This window comes from Lissotriton helveticus, chromosome 3_1, assembly GCF_964261635.1.
Source record: "Lissotriton helveticus chromosome 3_1, aLisHel1.1, whole genome shotgun sequence".
NCBI lineage: Eukaryota > Metazoa > Chordata > Amphibia > Caudata > Salamandridae > Lissotriton > Lissotriton helveticus.
The window spans coordinates 763,098,310-763,125,063 of record NC_136061.1 but is presented as its reverse complement, the minus strand read 5'-3'; the positions used below and the strand labels follow the sequence as shown (position 1 = coordinate 763,125,063).

At 48.4% G+C, this 26,754-nt stretch overlaps 1 protein-coding gene across 1 annotated transcript in view; it reads left to right on the top strand.

Moving 5' to 3' along the window:
- The window catches only part of IPO7 (importin 7), a 392,711-nt gene that overhangs the window by 205,571 nt on the left and 160,386 nt on the right, over nt 1–26,754 (top strand). The window contains exons 17-18 of the mRNA XM_078680964.1: nt 9,429–9,495; nt 9,569–9,694. Of these exons, the coding sequence (XP_078537090.1) occupies nt 9,429–9,495; nt 9,569–9,694 (193 nt within the window). The remainder of the gene's footprint in view (nt 1–9,428; nt 9,496–9,568; nt 9,695–26,754) is intronic.

Below are 26,754 nucleotides of genomic sequence, written 5' to 3'. Positions count from 1 at the left end.
GAAAGTGGCCTTTCTGATAGCTATTACGTCTCTGAGGCGTGTCAGTGAGCTGCAAGCGCTCACCATACAAGAGCCGTTCATTCAAATTCACCCAAATAGGGTGGTGCTACGCACTAACCCTAAATTCCTTCCTAAGGTGGTGTCACAGTTTCATCTTAATCAAACTATTGACTTGCCAGCATTCTTTCAAAACCCGCAAACGGTGGCGGAAAGAATGCTCCATACCTTAGATGTACGGAGGGCGTTGATGTACTACATAGACAGAACACAACCCTTTAGAAAGACGAAACAACTCTTTGTTGCCTTCGCACCACAACACAAAGGCAACCCAATTTCCAAAGCAGGGATAGCCAGGTGGATTGTTAAGTGCATCCAGATATGTTATCAAAAAGCAAAGCGCACTTTAACAATACCCCCCAGAGCGCACTCCACACGCAAACTGGGGGCATCCATGGCTTTCCTAGGGAACATTCCTTTAGAGGATATTTGCAGAGCAGCCACGTGGGTCACACCACATACCTTCACAAAACACTACTGTGTTGATGTGCATTCCAAGCAGCAAGCAGCTGTAGGACAGGCTGTTCTAAAGACACTTTTTCAGGTTTCTGCAGCTGGCACGGGCAACCGCCGCTGATGGAGGGACTGCTATGTATTCTATGCTAAGATATGAATTTAGCAGCCCACATGCCTCGAACTGAATATGCTACTTACCAGTATGCATCTGTTCTTGGCATGTAGGGCTGCTAACATTCATATCGCCCGCCCTCCTCCCCGGTGCCTGTCGCAGCTGCAGATATACTATTGTATTTATTCATTAGCATGGACATCCTTTACACTTTCACTCCATCTCCTGCCACAATGGCGAAAAACAATCTGGGGATGGAGCCGATGCCCATGCGCACTGTAGTCCAGGGGAGGAGCCACCTATCTCAGGATACTTCGAAGACTCTTCCAGGACAACAATGTGCAATCATCCGAGCCCAACACTAGGCGGCGATCTAATGCTAAGATATGAATGTTAGCAGCCCTACATGCCAAGAACAGATGCATACTGGTAAGTAGCATATTCATATTTAGTGATGGTTCATTTTCTAGAGCCAGGCCTGGTACAGGTAAGTATAATACTTTGCAAGATTTATGCAGTGAAATACAATTTGAATGCAGTTGGATTGGTTTACAGGCAAGTAATTTATAAAAGTTTTAATTACTTTTCAAATGTCTTTTCCGGGTACTTTTTCTACTCTGTTTGATATGCCTTGATGTAACACTGGAGACTTCCAAATAAAAGGCAAGTAAATCCGTTTTGGTACATACAGTTTCTTAGGGTTTCATACAAACCAACTCCACACTGTGAGAAGTTGGCCTGGTATATGCTGACCACTAATTAAAGTGGGCACCTTGTACCGTTCCGAACAACCCTTATTGATGATTAGGTTAAAGACGACCTGTATGGAAATCTATCCTGCTGGCAGTTATGGAGACCAGCCTTCAGGCTAAGTCTCGAAGGAATGTAAAGCAGCTTGTTTTATCAGATTAGAACCTACTGAATGACCAAATAAACTCCAGAAGATGTATAAAATATATATATTTATTACTAAACACTCTACTAATCTCTTTATGAGATTAGAGAACAAAGTACACAATGTGTAATCACTAAAACGACTGTAAATAGCACAATACACAGTGGGTCCAGGGGGAGACAAAACCATATACTAAAAGTGGTATAACAACCACGACTTCTCTAGACAGTGCCTAGAGAACGTAGAATCGCTGGGACCCCAAGGAACCACCCAAGGTAGTGACACAGGGGACCCACGGAGAGTGGGTGCAGTGTGTGAACACAGGCGCGAGCTCCGTACAATCATATGGGAAAGTCGCGGTTGGAATTTTAAAGATTAAGGACACTTCGGAGAGGACTTTAAGCAAACCCCATTCAGACATAGAAGGTTCTAAGGCCAGCACCCTTGAGAGTACCGAGATACCAGTGTTACCTATCCCAGAGGAGCCAGGTATAAATAAAGGTTCTAACCTTTGGGGCAGGTGTAATTCAAATTGTGCAGAAAGTCCTCTGTGGTCCAAGATTCCTTCATGAAAAACATGTTAAATTGGTTGTCACAATCACCTCGTAAATTTCGACTGCATGTTTAACGACATCCAGATAGTGCTTTCCAAATTGTCTGCTCAGAAAATGCTTCCCACACCAGTAAGACACTACAACCTCCCCACACTACAGGAACCAACAACCACCTTTTCCTGGCCAGGTGAATTGTAATGGCACTGTATAGTCAAGTTAACTTAAATTTTCACCCACAATTTTGATAAAACATTTAAAAATAGTTATGGAAACCTGTAACCCTTTTAATAAGTTACTTGTTCAAAATTGCCAAGTACCTCTGGCATCCTCTATAGTTTTGACCTCTATACCAGGTTAGAATTGTTGCTATTATGTACCCATGTCCATCCAAGCGTTGATGGGTTCCTTCTGTATGTAATCAGGGCCACCAGAATTAGGTGGCCGGGTGGTCACCAAGTTTTGAGGTAGGTTTGACTTAATTATGCAGCAAGAGAAAGCAAATTGTGCAACTTAATGCGGCACTTTTTATTTGTTTCACTTCATTATTTCGTAATTTTTACACATTGTAATATTGTTTGGGCAAAGATGTGAACTCTGTACCAGTTTGAAAACCCATTGCAGAAATAAACAATTGAAAGACTACCGGTTAACTGTTGTGAAGCTCCGTTCACCGCGTTGCCAAATTTTTAGTTTTGATCAGTTTGAGCTAGAAACAATTCTTCTTTTGTTAATCCATGATCTGCAGATTGTGACAAATGAGGCAAATCCATAATTATGCGTAAAAGCTGCAGATGAAGAATTTCATAATTCCACTGGCCTTTATTAGCAATTATACCATGCATTGTTCGAAAAAGACTTAACTGTTCCGTTCGAGGCATGTGGGCTGCTGAATTCATATCTTAGCATAGATCGCCGCCTAGTGTTGGGTCCGGATGATTACACCTTGTTGTCTTGGAAGAGTCTTCGAAGTATCACGAGATAGGCGACTCCTCCCTTGGACTACAGTGCGCATGGGCATCCACTCCATCCTTAGATTGTTTTTTTCCGCCATTGGGTTCGGATGTGATTTCCTATACTTCAACTTCGGAACTGAAACTAACTACTTTCTAAGGCCAAAAGGACTTCGAACTCGACGGTATTGTTTTCGCTCGATACCCCTCGACTCCATTAAACTCAATTTTAAAAGGTGTAAACAATGCCACTCCAAATTCCCACATACTGACAAGCACACAGTATGCAACAAGTGTTTGTCACCTGAACACAAAGAAGAAAATTGCCCGTCGTGTGCCCAATTCTGATCCAAGAAAACAAACAGGAATCGACGGGCTGCCAGGCAAGAGATGCAGAAGTCGGAACCGGAGAATATCTGCGAGGACGAACAAGATCTCCCCGAAGCCGCCGACTCGATCTAGAGATCGTCACCGTTGAGGACCAATCGGACTCCGATGACCAGATCACGCTGGGGCAAACTGTGTACTCAGCCCCCCACTATGCCCAAAAAAGAAGGCTCCGGTCGAAGCATCACCGAAAGGCCTTAGCCAAGATCGAGATATTCCTTCGGAGACCCCACCTCTCGGCTCGGCTCCGAAGCCTAAACACACGCCTTCCGGTAGCCCAGGCCCGAAGAAAGACATCGAGCCAAAAAGAGCTTTCCAGCCAAAGGTCGTCTAACCGAAAAGCTGGTCGACCCGAAAAGCGCAGAACTAAAGAGTGGTCCACCCAAAGGTCATCGCCCCGAAGACTAAGGGCGTACACCCAAAGGTCTTCGAGCCCAAGAAGCCCTCTGAACTGAAAACCTGGGAACCGAAGAAGGCCGTCCAGGCCAAGAAGGTCGTCGATCCTAACAAAACAGACAAACCAAAAAGGCCGCTGATCCTAAAAAAGGGGCCGATCACACAATCGACCCGAAAAAAAAACCTTGCTTGGAACAAAAACGTACCAAACCAAGAACTCCCGTCGATCCGAAGGCAGTCGTCGACCCTAAAAAGGGCGCTGATCCCAAAAAGGACGCTGAAAAGAAAAAAGGCGTCGAACCAAAAAGTTACCGACCCGAAATCGGCAGTTCAGCCCAAAGGAGCTCCAACACCAAAGGCCCTCGAGCCAAAGACTCTCAAACAAGTCAATAAACCGAAGCCTTCGACGCCAAAGCCAATGACTGTCTAAGAAGAACTCTTCCCTCCAGATCCAGTGAATGAAGAGCAACCAAAATTATATATAGACCCTAAAACAAGACACGTGGTAGTTTACCACCGAAAGAAGAGGCCCTTACCACAAGACACTCCTTCTCCTGTTCCTACTAAGAAAAAAGACTTTGAGACATCTCCCTCAAGACCTTTTACTCCTTTCTTTCCTGATATGCCTTTTGTACCTTACACTCCCACACATTCTGATTACAATGAGGGAGAGGACTTGTGGGAAGATCCTCAGTACACTTACGATGAACCAGGGGATCCTGATCCACAAGATACATGGGATGACCAAAATGATCCTGACGAAGCACAACCCATCCCAGACACTTCCCCATACCCTACAAAACAGTCACCTACAGACGACACTATCATGTTTAATCCGCTTATAGACAGGGCAGCAAAATATCACAATGTTGACATGCACACTGACCCTATAGAGGAGGGCTTTTTATTTGACACTTTCCCTATTTCTGAGAAAAATGTCAACACTTCCTATGCTTAATGGGGTCCTAAAGCATGCGCCAGACATATTTAAATATCCTGCTAGGGCGCGGGTGCTCAATCCGAGGATTGAGAAAAAATATAAGGCAGCCCCAGCAGGCCCTACTTATATAAAACAACAATTGCCTTTAGATTCATTAGTAGTTGCAAATGCTCTTAAAAGGGCTAACTCAAACAGGAGATGCTCCCCCTCCTGATAAAGAATCTAAAATACTAGAAGCCTCGGGGAAAAGGGTCGCTTCCCAAGCGGCAAATTCATGGAGAATTGCGAATACACAAGCTCTTCTAGCGATATACGACAAGAGCACACTACAACCAATTCGAAAGTCTCATGCAACACCTACCAGAACCTTTTAATGCGCAGGCTAACTACCTCATTCAGGAAGGCAAGTTCATTACCAATGCCTCCATCAAATGTGCGCTAGACACAGCCGATCCATTGGCCAGGTCGATCAATACCAGCGTTCTACTGCGCAGACACGCGTGGCTATGCTGATCTGGTTTTAAGAATGAGGTGCAATCCACCATGTAAACCAAGATTTCCTGTTTGGCCCGCAGTAGACACCATTTTAGATAAAATGACGAAAGCCACAAACTGCAAAATCAATGGGGGCACTTCAGTTCCAACAACATTGAGGTTCCTTTTGTCGCTCCTCATACAGAGGCGCAGGAAGAGGCAACACATCACAAAGCGCCTCTACCTTCAAATCTAATACCCAGAGCACTTTTAACAAAGGCTCCAATAGAGGAGGTTATAGGGGCAACAATAACAAAGGCAGAGGACGTGGAGGCAATAACACCCGAGCCTCCACTGCCACCAAACAGTGACTTCATCACACTCCCTCCAGACCATCTAACACCAGTCGGAGGCAGAATCAACCAATTCCTACATGTCTGGAACGCAATTACCACAGACAGGTGGGTGAGACAAATTATCCAGTATGGTTATTGCCTGGAACTCACTTCTACACCACCCAAACACCGTCCCATGTCCAACGAACACAACACTGTTACAACAAGAGGTCCAATCCATGCTACAAAAGGGCGCCATAAAACCAGTCCATTTTCAACACTCAAGGAACAGGAGTATACTCTCTATACTTCCTCATTCCCAAAAAGGACGGGTCGCTCAGACCCATATTCGACCTCAGATCTCTGAACCAATACATACTGTCAAAGCACTTCCATATGATTACTCTACAAGTACTCCCGTTACTTCAGCACGGCGATTTCCTCGCCGCATTAGACCTCAAAGATGCATACTTCCACATACCTATACATCCAGCTCACAGGAAATATCTCCGGTTCACAATAGAAGGTCAACTCTATCAGTTTAAAGTTCTCCTTTTTGGAGTAACTACAGCCCCAAGAGTGTTAACAAAATGTCTAGCCGTAGTGGCAGCACACCTCAGGAGGCAACACATCCATGTGTTTCCATACCTCGACGATTGGCTCATAAAAGCCAAATCGTACATCCAATGTGCAAGCCATACGTCTCAAACACTCCAGGGTTTTTCCATAAATTACCCAAAATCTCATCTACAACCCTCCCACATACAATATCTGGGAGCTACCATAGATACATCAGTAGCAAAGGCATATCCAAATCCAGTCAGGATAGCCAACATGCAGACTCTAATTTAGAAGTTTCAGCCACAACACTCCTTACCAGCTCGAGTGTTCATGCAACTCATAGACATGATGGCCTCCTGCATATTCATTGTCCCTCATGCCAGACTTCAAATGCATCCATTACAAGAATGCCTAGCACGGCAGTGGCACCAAGCTCAAGGACATCTAAAAGACCTAGTGTTGGTAGACAGTCGCGCTTACAACTCTCTGCAGTGGTGGAACCCACAAAACCTTTCCAAGGGGCGACTGTTCCAAGAGCTGGTTCCACAAGTAGTACTAACAGCGGACGCATCACTGACAGGTTGGGGAGCCCACCTACATCAATACACAGTCCAAGGACTCTGGACGGTCAAGCAAAAGACACTGCATATCAACCACTTAGAGTTGCTAGCAGTATTTCTGGCACTGAAAGCATTCCAAAAATATGTATACAACAAAGCTGTGTTGATCCGGACGGACAACATGACAGTCATGTATTACATCCAGAAACAGGGAGGGACTCGCTCGCTACAGCTTTCTCACCTAGCACAGAGCATATGGAGGTGGGCAATTCCAAAGAACATTTTTCTTCTAGCAGAACACCTGCCAGGGAAAGACCATCAAATAGCGGATCTGCTAAGCAGACAGTCAACCAATACACGAATAGGAGATTCACCCTCAAGCTCTCCAACCATTCTTTAAAAAAATGGGGGCATCCAGAGATAGATCTGTTTGCCACAAACAAACTCAAAATGCCAGTACTTTGCCGCCAGGTTCCCACATCTGTTGTCACAGGGCAATGCAATATGGATGAACTGGTCAGGCAGATTTGTGTATGCTTTTTCACCAGCCCCACGGATTCTGCTAGTGGCACACAAACTACGTCCGCAGTCACTGACAATGATCCTGGTTGCTCCAACATGGGCGAGACAACCATGGTACACAACATTCCTAGAACTCTACGAGGTTCCACATCAAATACTGCGTCTGTCGCCACATCTTCTAACTCAGAACCATGGAGAAATCAGGCACCCAGACCGCAATCAACTGAACCTAGCGATCTTGCTCCTGAAGTCTTAGAATTTGGATATCTCAACTTGCCTCCTGATTGTATGAACATTATCAAAGAGGCAAGATGACCAACTATTAGAGCATGCTATGCAGCCAAATAGAAAAGATTTGTAATTTATTGCAATAACAATCCATCCATTAGACGCTTCCATACAAAACATTTGTTACCGGTTGCATCTACAAAGATGCGATTTAGCATACTCTTCTATAAGACTACATCATGCAGCTATAGCAGCATACCTCCAAAACAGGCAACACCTGTCTGTTCAGAGTTCCACCAATCAAAGCTTTCATGGAAGGGCTTAAAAGGATAATCCCTCCAAAACATCCACCTTCATCAGTCTGGAACTTAAATATAGTTCTTTCCAGACTTATGGGACCTCCTTTTGAACCACTCCACTCATGTGAATTGCAATTTCTAACATGGAAGGTGGCATTTTTAATTGCCATCACTTCACTCAGACGAGTAAGTGAGTTACAGGCTCTAACAATTCAGGAACCTTTCATGCAAATACATGCCAATAAAGTAGTACTACATACTAACCCCAAGTGCATTCCAATGGTCATATCCACTTTCCATATCAATCAGTCCACAGAATTGCCAGTTTTCTTCCAAAACCCGCAGTCGGTAGCTGAGAGCCGTACATACACAAGATGTAAGAAGAGCTCTATTATATTATGTTGACCGAACTAAACCATTCAGGAAAACAAAGCAACTGTTTGTTGCTTTTTCACCGCAACATAAGGGTAACCCCATCTCAAAATCAGGAATAGGCAGATGGATAGTTAAATGCATTCAAATATGCTACCACAAAGCTAAATGCACTCTAACAGTTCCCCCAAGAGCACTCTACGCACAAAATGGGGGGCATCCATGGCTTTCCTAGGAAACATTCCACTAGAAGACATCTGTAGAGCAGCTACATGGTCTACCATACACACTTTCACTAAACGCTATTGTGTAGATGTGCAATCAAAGCAGCAAGCTGCTGTAGGCCAAGCTGTCCTCAAGGGGAGATGAGTTGGCCTAACGGCTAGGGCGCTCGACCTCGGACCTGGGGATCTGGGTTCGAGTCTCGGTAACGACGCCAAAACCTCCTGTGATTCTGGGCAAATCACTTAATCTCCCTGTGCCTAAAATGAGTGTGTCCTCATGTAACGTAACTGGAAAATATGTAAAGCGCTCTGATACCTGATTCGGTTTGGGTCTAGTTCGCGCTATATAAAACTCTGGAAAAAAACAAAACACTTTTTCTAACTGCTGCAGCTGGGGCAGGTGTCCACCGCTAGAGGAGATACTGCTATACAGTCTATGCTAAGATATGAATTCAGCAGCCCACATGCCTCGAACAGAAAATGCTACTTACCAGTATGCATCTCTTCTTGGCATGTAGGGCTGCTGACATTCATATCTCCCACCCTCCTCCCCGGGGCCTGTCGCAGCTGCAGGATTTTCTTTGCATGGCCATCTTTTACTTTTCTATACTCCATCTTTGCTACAATGGCGATAAACAATCTAAGGATGGAGTGTTGTTATTTTAATTTGTTCAGCGCACAGATACTCGGAAGTATCTGGTGAGTGTATGCCCATGCACACTGTAGTCCAAGGGAGGAGTCCCCTATCTCATTATACTTCGAAGACTCTTCCAAGACAACAAGGTGCAATCATCCGGACCCAACACTAGGTGGCGATCTATGCTAAGATATGAATGTCAGCAGCCCTACATGCCAAGAACAGATGCGTACTGGTAAGTAGCATTTTCCTTAGGTGACCCCCCTCTGCTACTTAAAATCATACGCTCATGGGATAACTAGAAGCAGTACTTGTTTCAGTCATGCACAACTGGTTGGTGTTTGAACTGCCCAAAAACCCAAGCATTGATTTATTCCAAGTAAAGCTGCATTTTGTTAGGGTCTGTCTTTACCCAATTTTGTAATGTCCTTAAAGCGAATGATGCTATAAATCTGTCCTTTCCATACAGATTACTCAGCAGCTGGAAGGCATTTGTTTGCAGGTGATTGGAACGGTTTTACAGCAGCATGTGCTTGGTAAGTTCCCTGTCGTCTGTGTGTAGTGTTTGTTTGTACAGAAGATATTTCATTATTTGATCTTATGTTTCAGAATTTTATGAAGAAATATTCTCCTTGGCTCATAGCCTGACTTGTCAGCAAGTATCTGCGCAGATGTGGCAGCTTTTACCTCTCGTTTTTGAAGTTTTTCAGCAAGATGGATTTGACTACTTTACGGGTAATGCTCTGCTGACTTCAGTAAACTTGTAAAATTGAAATGGACACCTTGGTGATTTTTTTCCCCCCTACTCCTAGTAACAGATCTGGACTGTTAAATGTGTGAAAGTTCCAGAACAGCAAGCGTAGGTGGTTGGGATTCAGAAAGTGAGATATCATAATTTATTTCCAGAAACTGGGCTGGTCTGCATGATATGTACTTGTAAAGCTAGAGCAGTTACCCCAAAACGGTGTCTGGGAACTACGCTAGGGTTGACATTTTCAGTGCTCCTCTAAAGCTGTTACACATTTTCCAAGATTTTTACACCCAGATGTCAATTGTATTGAGATTTACATGTATTTGGTCTAAGTTTCAATGGAATATCAAACAATGTATGGATTATTGTATTGTCCCATGTTGTACTTGAGACCGTATGTCAATACAATAATTAGGAACAAGGTAAAAGGGTGGATAATTACTGACAAGAAAAAAGGAACACTAAATCATCAGAAGAGTGCACGGTACAGATAAGGTTTGTGTATTTTTATTGAACAATCATATATCAAAAGGGGGGAGGAGGGAGGGAAAAACCAATATCTTTTATACATTCATTATGTTTTGGTCTCCGTTATATTTATATATTCTACAACAGCATGAAGTTATGCATATTTGTTTCTCTATGCAGATTGTTTGAGATTTACATTTGTGATGCTGTCTAGATGATTACATTAAAAAACATGGCTAAAGATTTGAGTAGTACTTGAGACCGTAAACTACTTTTTTGACAAAAGCCTGCTCTTGAATTTTAAAATGGTTTCTCATCCAGACTTTCAATGCTTCAACTGATCTGCACAGCTGTATTACTTGTTAAACTGTCATTTATGCACCTTGACAAGTTGCTCAAGAAGCAAAGTTGGTTGTCACAATTAGATTCTTTCTTATTCAAATCTGTAAAGCAAGTTCACACTACTTTCAGAAATTAGGCTTCTAGTAGAGTTAACTTTAGTTTACAATAATAGCTATCTTCTAGCCTTCTAGCCACAGATTCCTTACCTTCGAATTAGCCCCAGGCTTCCGACTGATTCTGGAAACTTTTTGTTCGAGGCATATGAGCTGCAGATACTACACTTTTGCATTAGATCGCCACCTGGTGTTGAGCTCGGATGATTGCATGTTGTTGTAGTCTTGGAAGAAGTCTTTTGTAGTCACGAGATAGGTGACTCCTCCCTTGGACGATAGTGCGCATGGGCATCGACTCCATCCTTAGATTGCTTTTTTCCGCCACTGTTCGGATTAACTTTTTCCGCTCCTCCTCAATCTACTTTTCAAGTACTTTGAAGTGCCAAAAATCATTAAAACTTTACATAACTACCTTCGATATCGACTAACTTAGTTTTGACTCATCAGCTCGATTCCGGTCGTCGACCCGGTCCGTTGGGCCTATCCACGCCGGGAGGCCTACACCTCATGGGAAGGACGCCATTTAAGAAATGCCCCGAGTGTGGAGCAAAGTTTCCACACAGTGACCAACACTAGGTCTGCAACCTGTGCTTATCGCCAGAACACAACTAAGCCAGCTGTACAGCCTGCGCTTCCTTTCGATCCAAGAAAACCATCCGAGATCGGAGGGCCCGTCGACGCGACATGCTGAGATCAGCTCCGGAACCGGTGGACATCTTCGAGGAGGTTCCGCTCGTTCCCGAGGAAGATTCCGATCTCCAAATCGAATCAGAGGCAGATGACTCAGATGACTCCATACCATCGGGTCAGCGCGTGAGTACTACTGCCCCTGCCCCACACACAGCACCCAGATCAAAGGCAAAGGTCAACACTCCGCCTCCGGGGCCTAGTCGCGACCGAAAAACCACTTCGACAGTCCCGCCATCGAGCCCGGCTCCGAAGAAAGCAGTTAAGCCTTCCGGTAGCTCTTTACCAAGCAAGCCGCATGTGCCGATTCCCACCAGCTCCCTCTGCACCAAAAGGAGTCTTGGCTCCAAGACCGTCGACTTCGAAAGACAAAGGTGCGAAGCCAGGGTCTGACGCCTCGAAGCCGATGAGAACAGCTTCCACTCCGGTACCGAAACCGACAAGGCCTGATTCCGATGCACCCAAGCCCTTGAAACAGCCTACGACACGGAAAACAACACCTTTGGTGCCAAACTACGCCAATGTAACACCTTAGGCTAAAGATAAGCAGCAACCTCGTCCGGAACTGAAAAAATCGTCGCCGACAAAGGTTCCACAAGGAGAAGAACTTTTCCAATCAGATCCTCTGCAAAAGATCTACATTGACCCAAAAGCAGGTGCTGTATCCACTATACCACACAAGAAGAGGAAGGCAGATGCAACACCCACACCTGTAGTACCTGCCAAGAAGGATTCTGCCACATCTCCTATGCACACTTCTTCTCCTATACTTCCTTCTCCTTCATCCCCTGTTCCTCTTAACATTTCACCACAGATTTCTCCTACACATTCTCCTACTGTCTTCACACTCATCTCAAAACGATGAGGAGTATAGCCTAGGGAGAGGGATAGACCTAGATGAGCCTTTCCTATACCCTTTAGATGATCCAGACTGGGAGTACCCAAACCCACGGAATGTACCGGATATTCCTGACCCACAGTCATACCCATCAAAACCTTCTCCCCCAGAAGATTACATTGGTTTTGGGCACATATTGAACAGAGCTGCCATTTACCATGGGGTCACCATGCATTCTGATCAGGCAGAGGAGGATTTTCTATTACACATTTGAACAATCGCAAAGGTCGGTTCAAATTCTTCTATGATCAAAGGGGTCATCAAACATGCTCCAGAGGTAGTTAAAGACCCTGTACGTACTAGGATCCTAAACCCTAGAGTTGAGAAAATATAGGCCTGCACCTGCGGATCCAGCCTACATTAAAGGACAACTACCATTAGATTCACTAGTTGTATCAAATGCTAGGAAAAAGGCAAACTCACAAATGTCGAGGCATTCCCACCTGACAAAGAATCTAAAGTTCTGTAGTAGCGGATCTCTGTGTATAGTCATAATCTAGTGAATAGTCCCGCCCATGTGCGTGGACCCCGGAGCAATCAAAAATAATCTCGCTCCAGAGTGACATCTTCGTTGGACCTGTGTTGCTACAATTCTTCTGGACAGTTGTTTCTGGGGCAGAAATGTTCGCTTGAAGACGTGAGTTTTTTTTAGGCAATAAGGCCACACGACGTTCTCTGGAATTTTGGTGGTGAGTGGCTGTTTGTTTTTGTTCTTCTCGACGGCCATCTAGTGATAGTTCAAGTCACCAGACAGTCTACACCAGATCTTGCTTACAATTCCTGCAGTGAGTTTTTGTAAGAAAGTGGCTCTATGTTCGAGGCATGTGGGCTGCTGAATTCATATCTTGTGCATAGATCGCCGCCTAGTGTTGAGTCCGGATGATTGCACATTGTTGTCCTGGAAGAGTCTTTGAAGTATCACGAGATAGGTGGCTCCTCCCCTGGACTACAGTGCGCATGGGCATCGACTCCATCCCCAAATTGTTTTTTTCCGCCATTGGGTTCGGATGCTTATTTGATCACTCAAGTTCGGAATCAATATAAACTTTTCTTTTTGGCCCAAAGGCCTTTACTATATCGTCGGTATTGTCTTGCGATCGGTGCCCAGTTCTGTTCCAGTTCTGTTCCAGTTCTGTTCCAGCTCAGTTCCCGAGTCGGACATCCAGAGGAGTCGCGTGGCTCTTCGGCGCTGAAGGCCCGGCGACGCCAGAGGCCTTATTCAACGAACCATCATGGAACGGAGCCCGTTCAAAAGGTGCCCAGTGTGCAACTCGAAGTATCCTCACATCGACGTCCACCCGGTGTGCAACAAGTGCCTGTTGCCGGATCACGATGAAATATATACTGGACCAAAGTAAGGTACACTGTGTATAGAGTCCAGAGTCCCCAGAGGTTTGGCAGAGGCTAAAGTTAGATATAACCTTACTCTCTAAAGTGGTAGCTTGGACGAGCAGTAAGGCAGTATCAGAGGGCAGTGTAAAGCATTTGTTGTACACAGTTAGCAAATAGTCTCGCACACTCTAACTGAACTCTAGGCCAATGGTTTTGTATCAAAATTTCTGTAGTAGGGGATCTCTGTTATAGTCATAATCTAGTGAATAGTCCCACCCATATGCGTGGACCCCGGAGCAATCAAAAATCTAAGTCGTCAAAAAAATGCAGACCTGCTCAGACACTTAAGAGAATTTAAAGACCGATAATGCAGCCTATATCCACAGGCTACACTGTCCAGTACTTGAACTAGAAATTCCACCAAAAATCCACAAACAGCACAACCTGTCCAGATTTCTCCACAGAAAAAAACCCTGCCTTTACCAGCAAAACCCTCTGGAATGATAGAGAGGAAGAAGTGGATAGACAAGCCCCATAGGCTGCCATTATGTGGCTCAGAACAGGATACTGTGCCTTTAAGAGAACTTTGTTGAACTCTCACAGTATCCCAGAATGCCCTGCAGGTCCGTTTTACTTTCAGTTCTTTTTTCCGACTCCTGCAAGCAGGACCCTGGAGCATTGAGCTCTCTCTTTTCAAGGGTTTATTTGGTGATTTTTTTCACTTTTTCAAGTATTTGAGTGCTTTCTTTGAAGTAATTTGGTGTTTTCTCCCTTGTGTGTGTTTTGGGGCACTCTTTTATTGTCAAAATGCCTGCTTTGTTTGACAAATGTCTAGAGTGTGAGATGTTGGCCTAATATGCAGTGCTCACTATTCTAGTGATCACTATGTATCAGTCCAAACAACCCTTATTGATGATTGGTTGTAAGTCAACCTTATAGACCAGCTATCCTAGTAGCATGGATACGAGCAGTCTAAGACTAAGACTCTAGAGGGCGTGTTAAGCCAGCTGTTTTACCATCACATTACCCCTTGAACACCAAGTGAAAGGACACCACACAAGTTGTTATGAAAAATAAACGTATATTTATTTATTACAAGTCTACCCTGAACTCTTTGAGTCAGGGAGCGAAGCACACAACAAAACTCTTACGAAAATACTTTAAGTCGCACAATTTACACAAATGCCCGAGGGGCACGAAAAACCATATACTACAAAAGTGGAATGCGTAATTACTAGCAGGTAAGTACTACTCTCATAGGCTTTGGGATCGCTAGGACTGGACTACTGAACCTTTAGATTGCTAGCAGGAGACCTAGGGACGTCGTGTGCAGAGTGGGAACTCTCACGCGTAATGCGGAACAAAGTCTATGGATCCTAGTAAATGCAAAGTTAGTGTTTTCGGGCGAACCCGACTAGGTAGGTCAAAAACAAAAGTGGATCTAAACACTTAGAGAGTGGGCCTACGCTGGAGCACCGGAGTACTCGGTTTACCTAGCCCAGGGGCTGCGGCTGCATAGGGTTCAAGTGTCGTCGGATTTCTTCGTTGATGAACCAGGAGCCTGAAGAAAGGAGTTGCTGGCAGGCGACCAGTGAAGTTCGTGAGGATCCAAGCCTGGATCAGGGAAGAGGAAGACCTGAAAGCAGAGGGGACCAAGTTCTGAATCACTAGCCAGTGATTAGATGGGCACCAGAGTGGCACCGGGCGAAGTCACCTCGACCAGGTGAGTGGGCGCTGCTGGGCTCTGCAGTCTCTCGGACCAGGAGGCGTTGTCGGCGACCAGGATGGAGGTGCGAGCTGTCCCACGAAGGTCTCTGCTGTCGACGTCGCTGGACCCAGGATTGGGGCAACAAGTCTTGGCAAATGCAAGGCCCACGCGGTGGACCTAAAATGGCGTCTTGAGTGGACCCGGAGGGTCCAGGGTGCTCCTCTGTTGGAGGGGAGCAAGGGCTAGTCTGGAGCAACCAGACCAGCAGTAGTTGTCGTCGTGGAGCGTCGTGAAGGGGCCACTAGCCAACGGGCAAGCGACCTGGACAACGCGGTGAGCAGCAAAGAGCAGAAGGGCCCCACGCAGATCTCGTGGATGCAGGGGGGCTGAACTTCGGTGCTGGAGCTGTTCAGGGTCGGTGCTGGAGCTGCTCAGGGTCGGGGCTTCTCTTACTCCAAAGCACTCAGTCGAGGGTCACTCGGGTGTCGTGCTGGACAAGCGTCGTGCAGTTCTGAAGATGGCCGGTCCCTCGAGGTCTCGTCACACCCACGGATCACAGCTGGGCTGATGATGCAGGTTGAGGTCAGAGGTGCCAGGGAAGCCGGGTCTCGTCGTGCTGGAGCAGTCTTGATCCGAAGGAGAGACTGGCAACAAACCGCGATGCTTGGTTGGTGCCTGCTGCTGCAGGGTGACTACTCCTTAGTCACAAGGGAGAATCTTGGGAAGAAGTCTTGAGTTCCTTTCGTGGAAAGTAGTTTCAGGATTCAAAGATGATCTGATTTGGAAGGGGGCCAGGTCCTACCTTTATCCTGCAAAAAGGGGCTGGCACGCGACTAAGTCCTGCCCTATGGGTGGGACTAGGAGGGGGGTGGTTACACCCCTCTCCTTTGGCGGGCTCTCCCCAGATCAGGGGCTGGAGTGCCCCTGGAACTGGTTCCAGCCGGCCTATGCACAGTGAGCACCGGGGTGCCACTTGCAGTCACCTTCCTCTAAAGCCCTGCCTACCTAGGATACACAATCCTGTCTGGGACGGTGCTGGCACCGCCCCTGGCAGGAAACCCTTTGTCCTTGCCTCCTGGGCTGGGAGGACTCCCAGCAGCAGGAGGGCAGACTTGTGTCTCGGTGGCAGCATCCATTTTGTGGAGCTAAGGCTCTGTCTGACTTTAACCGGGGTTACAGGTTACATACATGTCGTGTCCCTCTAGAAGGGTGGAATGCTAACCCCGTCGCCAGAATTGGCGAGGGGTTAGTATTCCAATTCGTATGACACCTTACTCGACATGTTTTGATAAAGCGATACCAGAGTTGGCATATAACCGCGAGGATTATAATGCACTTAAGAGTATATGGTATGCGATATCATGGAAACGGCTAAGGGATGGATCCCGAAAGCCGCAGACAGGCTCCGCTCATGCCAGAGCACTATCTCACACGATTCCAAGCACTCTGCCTTCAGGATTGTCAAGGCCTGCCATAGGAGTGACTGATAGGAGATCTGTGTGTCCATTTTAGGGTTAGATATAGGTATACTATATCTAAAGCAAGGGGTGATTACACCACCTTGCCCCAGCTGTCAAGCAGCCAGTTGTGTCAGTTTTGGATGGCCAGCCAGGGGTGGCATAATACATGCTTCAGCCCCTGGTAGGCCCTGGGTACACCTATGCCCTGGGCACCTAAGGTACTCTGTACAGGGACTGATAAGGTGACTCAGTATCCAATTAGATATGTACCTAAGGTACATGGAATCCATTTTACAGAGAGAGCAGTAGGCCTGGGGTCCTGAATAGCAGGGCCCCAGGTCAACTAAGTCAGAAAACCAGCAAAACACCAGGCAAAAAGTTGGGGGCAACCATAGTCAGGGATCTACCTTCCTACATAGAGTGTCCGAGGAAGAAGGCCAAGTCGGACCCACATGAGGTGTGCATCGTCTGCCTTCCCTTATCTCATGTCCCAGAGGAGTGTGGCATCTGCCAGACATTATCCACCAGGACCCTGAGAGAGAGGATGAAGATCAGGCTCCAAGGCCTGTAAAATAGACTGCAACAAGGTGGGTCTGGGCAGGCTCCATCTGCCCATGCTGAGGTCTCTAGGGGGCTCCCCAGAGGCAGGAAGACCAGCAAGCATCATATTTCTCCGTCGACGTCGATAGCAGCGACAACTGCGTCAAGAGGGATGACAGCAGTCTGTTCCCCGTCTTCCCAGGGCTCTGGGTTGAAGCGGCGTCGACTGAGTTCGGCCCGGCGTCGGCACTCGCCGTCGAGGCGACACCGCCGTTCGCCATCGAGGAAGAGAATGTCTGCGTCGAGGGGATCCTCTACGTCAGACATCGAGGATGCGCAGCGTTCGACGTCGAGACGCACTTCGTCCAGATGGCGTTCGCAGTCGAGGAAGAGACGTGGCTCGACGAGGACGCAGGTCGACGTCGAGGGCGTTCCTCGACGCCAAAGAAGCGCAGGAGGAGTTCTGGCACCAGGAGTCGCTCTGCGTCTGCTGGGACGCCTCGGACGCTCTCCAATAGGAGACAATGCCTCTACATCGCCTCCTCCTAGGAAGAAGAGGGATTCACAGGGCTCTGTGTACTCCGAGGTATATACACCTCCCAAGCCGAAATAGACTACACCTCCTCCCCCATTGCTCAAGGAACCTCCGCCACGGAATTCGCCTCCGCTTCCGCCTATAGTCCCCCCTCATCAGCCTCTGCTACCTCCTCAAGGACTACCTCCATTTCCTCTGAGGACGGCTTCGCTGCCACGGTACCAGACGCCTCCTAAGGGGACTCCTCAGCCGAGGTTCCCGGTCAGGCCGCAGTCTCCTGCTCCTGTGAGACCTGCGGAGCGCCCGAAGCAGAGGAGATCGCGCTCTCGTTCCGGAAGGAGGGGGAGATCGCGGAGTCGTCAGTGGACGACATCGTCTCATTCCAAGATTTTTTGCTGAGGGGGTGCGGCTAAGTTGGGCATCACGGTGACAGTGCCCACTCCCACGACGTCCGTGATTTCGAGACGCTACGTAAAAAGCACATGTCTCGGCCGTTGCTACCCCTAGTACCAGGATTGGTAGAGCCTGCTCAGGAGTTTTCTCACTCTGGCGGTGACTAAGGCGGCTCCCTCCAGGCTCCTCAAGAAGTACCGGGCTCCAGATTCTGACCCGGCCTTTCTCAGGATGGATCCGCCACCGGACTCTGTCGTAGTGACGGCTGGTAGGAAGCAGCATGCCACCACCCAGTCGTCCACGGTACCTCCTGATAGGAGAGCCGCTGGTTAGACTCGGCTGGCAGAAAGGTCTGTGGGATGGCGTCTACTGCAATGAAGGCTGCAAGTGCCGCGGCTTTTCTAGGGCGATATGGGCCCTGTGGGAGTCCCTCTAGCAATTTGCTGAGCTCCTTCCTCGAGAGAAGAAAGAGGACTTCCAAGAGATTCTCAATGAGGGACTATTGGTGTAGAACCAGGTCATCAGCGCGGCTGCTGATGTGTCCCTTCTGGCGGCGCATGGATATTGCCATGGTGTCAACCAACGGCGCCACGCTTGGGCTTCGCCTTGCATCCCTCAAGCCAGAGGCCCAACAATGGGTGGCCAACCTGCCTTTCTCGGGGAGACCCTGTTTGGCAAGCATGTGGACGAGAAAATGGCCCGCATGAAAGCGGAGGCAGAGACCCTGACGGCTGTCGGGTTGGAGAAGCCCAAGGAGAAGACCTACCGCCCGTTCCAGAGACTGTTGGGGCGCAAGGCAGAGGGCGAGGACAGGCTTCGGGACCGCAACAGCAGCAGTTCCGGAGACCCTTCCAGAAGGGCAGAGGCCAGCAGTCTGCAACGGCAAACAAGGGCCTCGCTGGGTCTAGGCCCTGAGCGGTTACTTCCCCTCCGGTGGGGGGAAGCGTTCAATTTTTTTCTGGCAGAGTGGAGAAAAATTACTCCGGACAAGCGGGTGCTAAATATTGTTTGCAATGGATAGTCTTCGGTTCACAAGCCCGCCTCCAGCAATTCCTCCGGTCAGCTCGCAGTTTCAGCTGCGCGAGCTCCAGACGAAGGCCGATATCCTGTTAAGGAAAAGGGCGATAGACCTACCTCTGTCCCAAAGGAGAAGAGGTCTGTACTCCGGTTCTTTCTATTTCGTTGGTTCTTTCTATTTCGCAAGAAGGCCAAGAACGAGTTCAGGCCCATTCTGGATTTACGACAAGCAAACAAGTGGATTTGCAGAGAAATTTCACATGCTGTCGTTGCATCCGATTTATCCTCGGCTGCAACAGGGAGACTGGCTATGTGCTATAGACCTACAGGATGCGTACTTCCATGTGCCCATTGCACACAAACACAGGAGGTTCCTGCGATTTCGATTTGGCGCCAATCATCAGTACACCGTACTGCCATTCGGGCCGAAGTTTGCGCCCAGAACATTTTCGAAGTGCATGGCAATGGTAGCTGCACACCTGAGAAAGAACAAGGTGTTTGTCTACCCGTACCTGGACAATTGGTTGATCAAGGCCTCCTCCTCGGAAGCTAAAGTACATTTCCAGAAGACGTGCGTTCTATTGCACAAGCTGGGGTTGCACATCATGTCCAAGTCTGTCCCGACTCCGGTCCAGTGCATACAATACTTGGGAGCCTCCATCAATACGCTGTCAGCAAGCGTGTCTCCTTTGGAGGAGAGACTGTTATCGCTCCTTCGGAAGGCTCAGGCTCTTATGACCGCTCCATCTACAACAGTGAGGACGGTGTCTTCTCTACTGGGATCGATGGCCTCTTGTATCTTCCTCACGCACGGCTGCACATGAGACCATTGCAGGAGTGCTTGGAGGATCAGTGGGAGGAGAGGATCTTGGGACGGCAAGATACGACTGTCTCTGCATGCTCTTCAGTCTCTGAAGTGGTGGTGCTCAGCGGAGAATCTCCTCAGAAGGGTTCCCTTCCACAAGGACATTCCCACACAGACTATCGTGACGGATGCGTCTCTCCACAGCTGGGGGGGCGCACTCCGGAGATTTACAGATACAAGGAATGTGGTCCCAGACGGAGTCCACGTATCGCATCAATTTCCTGGAACTCAGAGCTGTTTACTTGGCACTGAAGGCCTTTCATCCGTCCTTCCAGACCAACTCTCTGCTTGTACAGACGGATAATACGACGACTATGTATTACCTCAACAAGCAGGGGAGTTCGAGATCGCGCACCCTGTCGCAGGAGGCGCAAGCGATCTGGCGTTTGCCTCTAGCCAGAGGACTGACGATAACGGCTACCCATCTACCAGGTTTGCAGAATGTTCAGGCCGACGCACTGAGCAGACTGATTCAGGAAAACCACAAATGGGTCATAAACTACGAAGTACTAGGAGAAGTCTTCGCAAGGTGGGAGACTCCAGACGTAGATCTGTTGGCCACCGCTGAAAACAGCAAATGCCGAGATTTCGCCTCCAGGTACTACCAGCAGGGGATGCTGGGGAATGCGTTATGGAGCAACTGATCGAACAGCTTTCTGTACGCTTTTCCACCCATTCCCCTGAATCCGGCGGTGCTCATCAAGCTGTCCCAGTCCAGGGTGCGGATGATCCTGATTGCCCCGGAATGGCCCAGGCAGTGGTGGTTCACAGACATGCTTCACTGGTCTCTCCTTCCCCACATACGGCTGCCGTGCCGGCCGGACCTTCTCACGAAGTTCGGGGGGGCAGATGGTGCACCCCAATCTCTAGTCTTTGAGTTTGGCGGCATGGCTCCTGAGAGAGTGCAATATGGCCATTTGAATCTACCAGATGATTGTATGGACGTACTGAAGGAGGCTAAGCGACCTTCCACTAGGACTTCCTATGCTTACAAGTGGAAGAGATTTTGCAGTTGGTGCAAGTCCAAGAACTATGACCCAACGATGTGTAAGGAAGATGTCATCCATCCGTATCTTCTACATTTGGCGCAGTCTGGCCTTAATGTCCATTCCATTAAGGTTAATCTCGCTGCGCTGACTGCCTACAGGAAATGCCCTTCAAAGACTTCCTTCTTCCAGATCCCTGTGATCAAAGATTTTTTGGAAGGCTTGAAAGTGTTCCCTCTTGTCCGGCTTCCTTCGCCTTCATGGGAATTGAACGTGGTGCTGTCCAGATTGAGGAAGGAGCCTTTTGAACCTATTCATAAGGCTTCGTTGCAGCACCTGTCCTGGAAGGCGGCGTTCCTCGTGGCCATTACATCGGCCCGCAGGGTGAGTGAAAAATCAGGCGTTGTTGCCAAGAACCTTATACTGTATTTCATGATGCGAAGGTTGTTATGCGTACTCACCCTAAACTTCTTCCGAAGGGGGTCCTTTGCCTAAAAAAAATGTTGACAGTAGGCCTGTCTTCAGCTTCGAACTTGTGACCTGTCTTGCAGCCAGAGACTTTTGAAAACCCCAGTGACTGCTGTCTTCGTAAAAGACTCCAATCTCCAGTAGACAGCTGACTTGTCTAGAAAAAACCCACTCCAAGGGTTCTGGATCCAGGCGGATCCGCATCTCCGGTTCAGTCTGTACCTGATGCCCGCAGATCGAGTTGAGTGGCTCACCTGTGCTGTGAAGTCTCTAGTGATCCTGACCATGTGTCTAGTGTTTGCTGACCTCTCCTGATCTCCACGGCGGCGCCTGCATTATGAATCTAGAGGGTCCACACATTCTGGTTATAGTAAGACTGACGTCAAAAGGCACCCCTGCACCCAAGACCCTGGGCCTTGGTTAGCTGAACAGATGGTACCCCTACGATCACCTACATCTCCACTTACCTCTGCTGTCGTCGGTCTCCCTTCTGCAACCTCCTGTGCCTCACATGCAGCCTAATTGTCAAAAGAAGAGTCCCCATTGAAAAGCATGACAACATTGCACCCTTTGCCACTGGTGGTATGTTTAGAGCAGCTGTGTGCCCCCCACCCCCCGTGTGCTGGTCCTAACCCCCAAAGCTTGGCCCCTGCAACCGATTTACTTGCAAGCAGTGTAGCTCCAGGCATCCCTCAGTCTCCATTGGAAAAAGCATGGGGTCGAACTGATTTTGACCTTTGCACCCAGCCGCCCCTGTGCTGCTTGTGGTGCTCCCTGAACCCTTGCAGACTTTTGCTCCAGAAGATAGGTTTCAACCTTCCACCGAAGTCTGTGGTGTCTTTCTGAGGTTTTTTCTACACTTTTTTTTTAAAAATTATTTATTTATTTCACTTCTAAAGCTCAGCTATCACCTAAAAAAGGCATCCTGGTGCTGGCAGACTCATAACGACGGGGGCAACCGAATGGCGAGCTAGGGTTTCGGGAAGAGCAGCGTTTTCAATCTCCTAAACAGGATGAGATCGAGGATATGTCTTCGCTCAGCCGGGAGAGCATTCCACAATTTCGCCGCGGCTACTCCAAACGATCTTCCTCCTGCTTTAATTTTCTTAAACCTAGGTATTGTCACCAGCCTGGCAGAAGAGGATCATAGACTGGGAGTTGGCGCATGCCACCTGAATTTTCTTTGTAGGCAAACCGGGCCCAGCCCGTGCTAGGCCTTAAAGGCCAGACAGAGACTTAAATTGTACCCTCTCTCACCGGGAGCCAGTGTAGCTGGGCCATGGCCTTAGACGAAGCTCTCGTCGGCCACCCCAGAGCTAGTTAGGCCGCCGCAGACTGGATTCTCTGGAGTCTATCCATGAGAGAGCTCAGGGAATCCAACAGCAGAGAGTTACAGTAGTCTAACCTACTGAGCACAGTGCAGCGTACCACCTCTACCCGGGCGGGAGGCGGTAATAGTGGAAGAATTTTCCTCAAGAGTCTAATAATGGCTAGGTAGCCAGCTACTAAGTTTGAGACCTGCGCCTCCAGGGAAACATCATTATCCAGTATTAGGGGTGTCTTTCATAGATTCACATGCCTGAATCATTCCCCGTCGACGGGAGCCTCCGGTATATAGAAAAGTAATGTCCTATAGACATACATAAAGAAAAATAGGCCTAAGGGCCTCACCTTAGTAGCCTATCCTTGTCCTTATGCAAAAAGGACCAAACTCTTAGAGCCAGCCAATCAGCTATCACCTCCCTCTAGAACCTTCCCTGCAGGAGCCTCAGTCTCTCAGATTTTCTACCGCACGTTGTGCTAAGGGAGTCTCCTCTGAGCTCTGCTCCGATTCTGTGTTTTTTCACTTCATTAAATGACTTTGTTGTCAAGGATTCTTTTCTACTATGGATTATCTTCAAATACATTCTCTAAAGAACGTCTGGTAAGGAGAAGAAAAGATTTTTTAAGAGCCTGTGCAACTTGTTTCTAGAGGTTGCTCTGCTTTGATCCTCACACGGACCGCATTTACTTTCTATACCACAGGCCAAAGACTGCAAGGTATGTCTCACTTTCTCAAGTAAGTTTTTGAGAGGTCGTGAAGGGCGATTTTTAATATGGTGTCAAACACTAAGACCGGAAAGGAGGTTTTTCATTTTCTCCAGTGTCCGTGATGAGGCGTTATCCTCAACGTCTAGGAGACCTCAGAAGAGAATCTCCTCAGACTCATTCCTCAGGGGAAAATCCTGAGAAGGCCCTCAAAAAGATCACCCATGGGTCTTCTGGGCGCAGTTCTTAAAAAATCTCCTCACTCTGTGGTAAAGGAGAGTACAGGACTTGCTTTTGGGAGAAAAATCATGTAAAAAAGACTACTTCTGAGCCGTCAAAATCACCTCCTCTGGTCATAAGACCCTTCAGGAAGGCGTCTTCTATACCTCCTGAGGTAAAGACTAAGAAGCCAACATCGTCAACAGGATCGTCGACGAAAAAATAATCATCATTGCCTATTACAGCCTCTTCGTCTACGATGGCCTCGTCTACGGCGGCTCAGTCTACGGCGGCTCGTCTACGGCGGCTCGTCTACGGCGGCTCGTCTACGGCGGCTCGTCTATGGCGGCTCGTCTACGGCGGCTCGTCTATGGCGGCTCGTCTACGGCGGCTCGTCTACGGCGGCTCGTCTACGGCGGCTCGTCTACGGCGGCTCGTCTACGGCGGCTCGTCTACGGCGGCTCGTCTACGACGGCCTCATCTATGATGGACTCTTCTACGCCTCCTCTACGATGGCCTCGTCTACGATGGCTCATCTACGATGGCCCGTCGACGATGGCTCGTCGACGATGGCTTGTCTACGGCGGCTCGTCTACGACGGCTCGTCTACGACGGCTCGTCTACGACGGCCTCGTCTACAATGGCTCATCTATGACGGCCTGTTTACGGCGTCGGCGATGACCTCGTCTACGATGGCTTGTCTATGATGGCCTCATCTACGATGGCTTGTCTATGATGGCCTCATCTACGATGGCTTGTCTATGATGGCCTCATCTACGATGGCTTGTCTATGATGGCCTCATCTACGATGGCTTGTCTATGATGGCCTCATCTACGATGGCTTGTCTATGATGGCCTCATCTACGATGGCTCGTCTATGATGGCCTCATCTACGATGGCTCGTCTACGACTGCGTCGTCGACGACTGCCTCGTCTATGACTGGTCGTCTACGACGGCCTGTCTATGGCGTCGACGATGGCCTCGTCTGACGCTCGTCTACCACGGCCTGTCTATGGCTACGATGGCCTCGTCTACGATGGCCTCATCTACGACGGCTCGTCTTCGATGGCTCATCTACGACTGCATCGTCATCGACGGCCTTGTCTATGACTGCTCGTCTACGACGGCCTGTCTACCGTGTCGTCGATGGCCTCGTCTACCATGGCCTCGTCTACCATGGCCTCGTCTACCATGGCCTCGTCTACCATGGCCTCGTCTACCATGGCCTCGTCTACCATGGCCTCGTCTACCATGGCCTCGTCTACCATGGCCTCGTCTACCATGGCCTCGTCTACCATGGCCTCGTCTACCATGGCCTCGTCTACCATGGCCTCGTCTACCATGGCCTCGTCTACCATGGCCTCGTCTACCATGGCCTCGTCTACCATGGCCTCGTCTACCATGGCCTCGTCTACCATGGCCTCGTCTACCATGGCCTCGTCTACCATGGCCTCGTCTACCATGGCCTCGTCTACCATGGCCTCGTCTACCATGGCCTCGTCTACCATGGCCTCGTCTACCATGGCCTCGTCTACCATGGCCTCGTCTACCATGGCCTCGTCTACCATGGCCTCGTCTACCATGGCCTCGTCTACCATGGCCTCGTCTACCATGGCCTCGTCTACCATGGCCTCGTCTACCATGGCCTCGTCTACCATGGCCTCGTCTACCATGGCCTCGTCTACCATGGCCTCGTCTACCATGGCCTCGTCTACCATGGCCTCGTCGTCGACGGCTCGTCTATGACGGCTCGTCTATGACGGCTCGTCTATGACTGCTCGTCTATGACTGCTCGTCTATGACTGCTCGTCTATGACTGCTCGTCTACGACGGCATAGTCTATGACGCCGATCTCGTCGACGAGGGAAATTCTGACAATTCTGGAATCTTATAATGTGGTAGAGAGGGCTGCTCAACCTTTTAAGATCTCAATGGTCTCTCAAGAACAGGTCTGCTTCTTGTATGACTTCACAGAACCTCTCAAGAAGGCAGTAAGGTCAATACCGATTATCGATTGCTTATAGTCAGAGGGGTAAGGTTAATGCAGAACCCCTCCTCTGTATCACCAGTGATCCCTCAGTTGGATAAGAAGTATAGGGCGCCAGATACAGCGCCGGCGTGTTTAACAGGACATACTAAGCCGGACTCCGTGGTGACAGAGGCGGCCCAGAAGACCTCCAGGAATCCTTCGGCCCCTCTGTCGCTTCCTCCTGATAAGGAGGTAAGAAGAGTGGACAACATTGGGAACAGGTTTTCCTCAATATCGGCAATGACGGTAAAGGCCGCGAACGCCCTAGCACTCTTGGGACGTTATAATAAGCAATTGTGGGCACACATAGCCCCATAGCTGTCGGAATTGCCAGGTTCATCCACTAAGGTAGTAAAGAGGATTCTGCTATATGGTGAAGCATCGGCGTCAAACTATAGACTGCGCGATGGATATCGCTATGACAGGGTTCTGCCAGTTGGCTGGAGCAGCGGTCTTGCGGCTCCAAGGACGGCTAAAGGCAACCTCTTTCCGTCCTGAGGTGCAAACAAAGATTTTGGACATGCCATATGTTAACCAGTTACTATTTGGAACAAAAAATTGACGAAGTTGACCCTGAAAGAGCTTTGGGCACTCTTCAGTATAAGGATCAGTCCTTTAGTAGAATAGACGAAGAGGACAGTCTTCCTACAGAGGAAATTATTAATACAAGTCTTCCTGCTGTTCGGGCCAGAGTAGACCGCAATACCAACGGCGCCAACAACAGCAAAACAAGCAATCCTCTTTTGGGAGGTCGTCCTTTCAAGGTAAAGGACAGCGGACATAACAAAAATCTACGGCTGCTTCTATGAGAAATCCCGATTATGCTGCAGAAAGGAGCAATAGAGAGAGTACCTCCATCTCAGAAGGGAAAAGGGTTTTATTCCTGCTTCTTTTGATCCAGAAAAAAGACAAGAAGTGGAAACCAATCTTGGACATTAGGGCCCTCAACAAATTC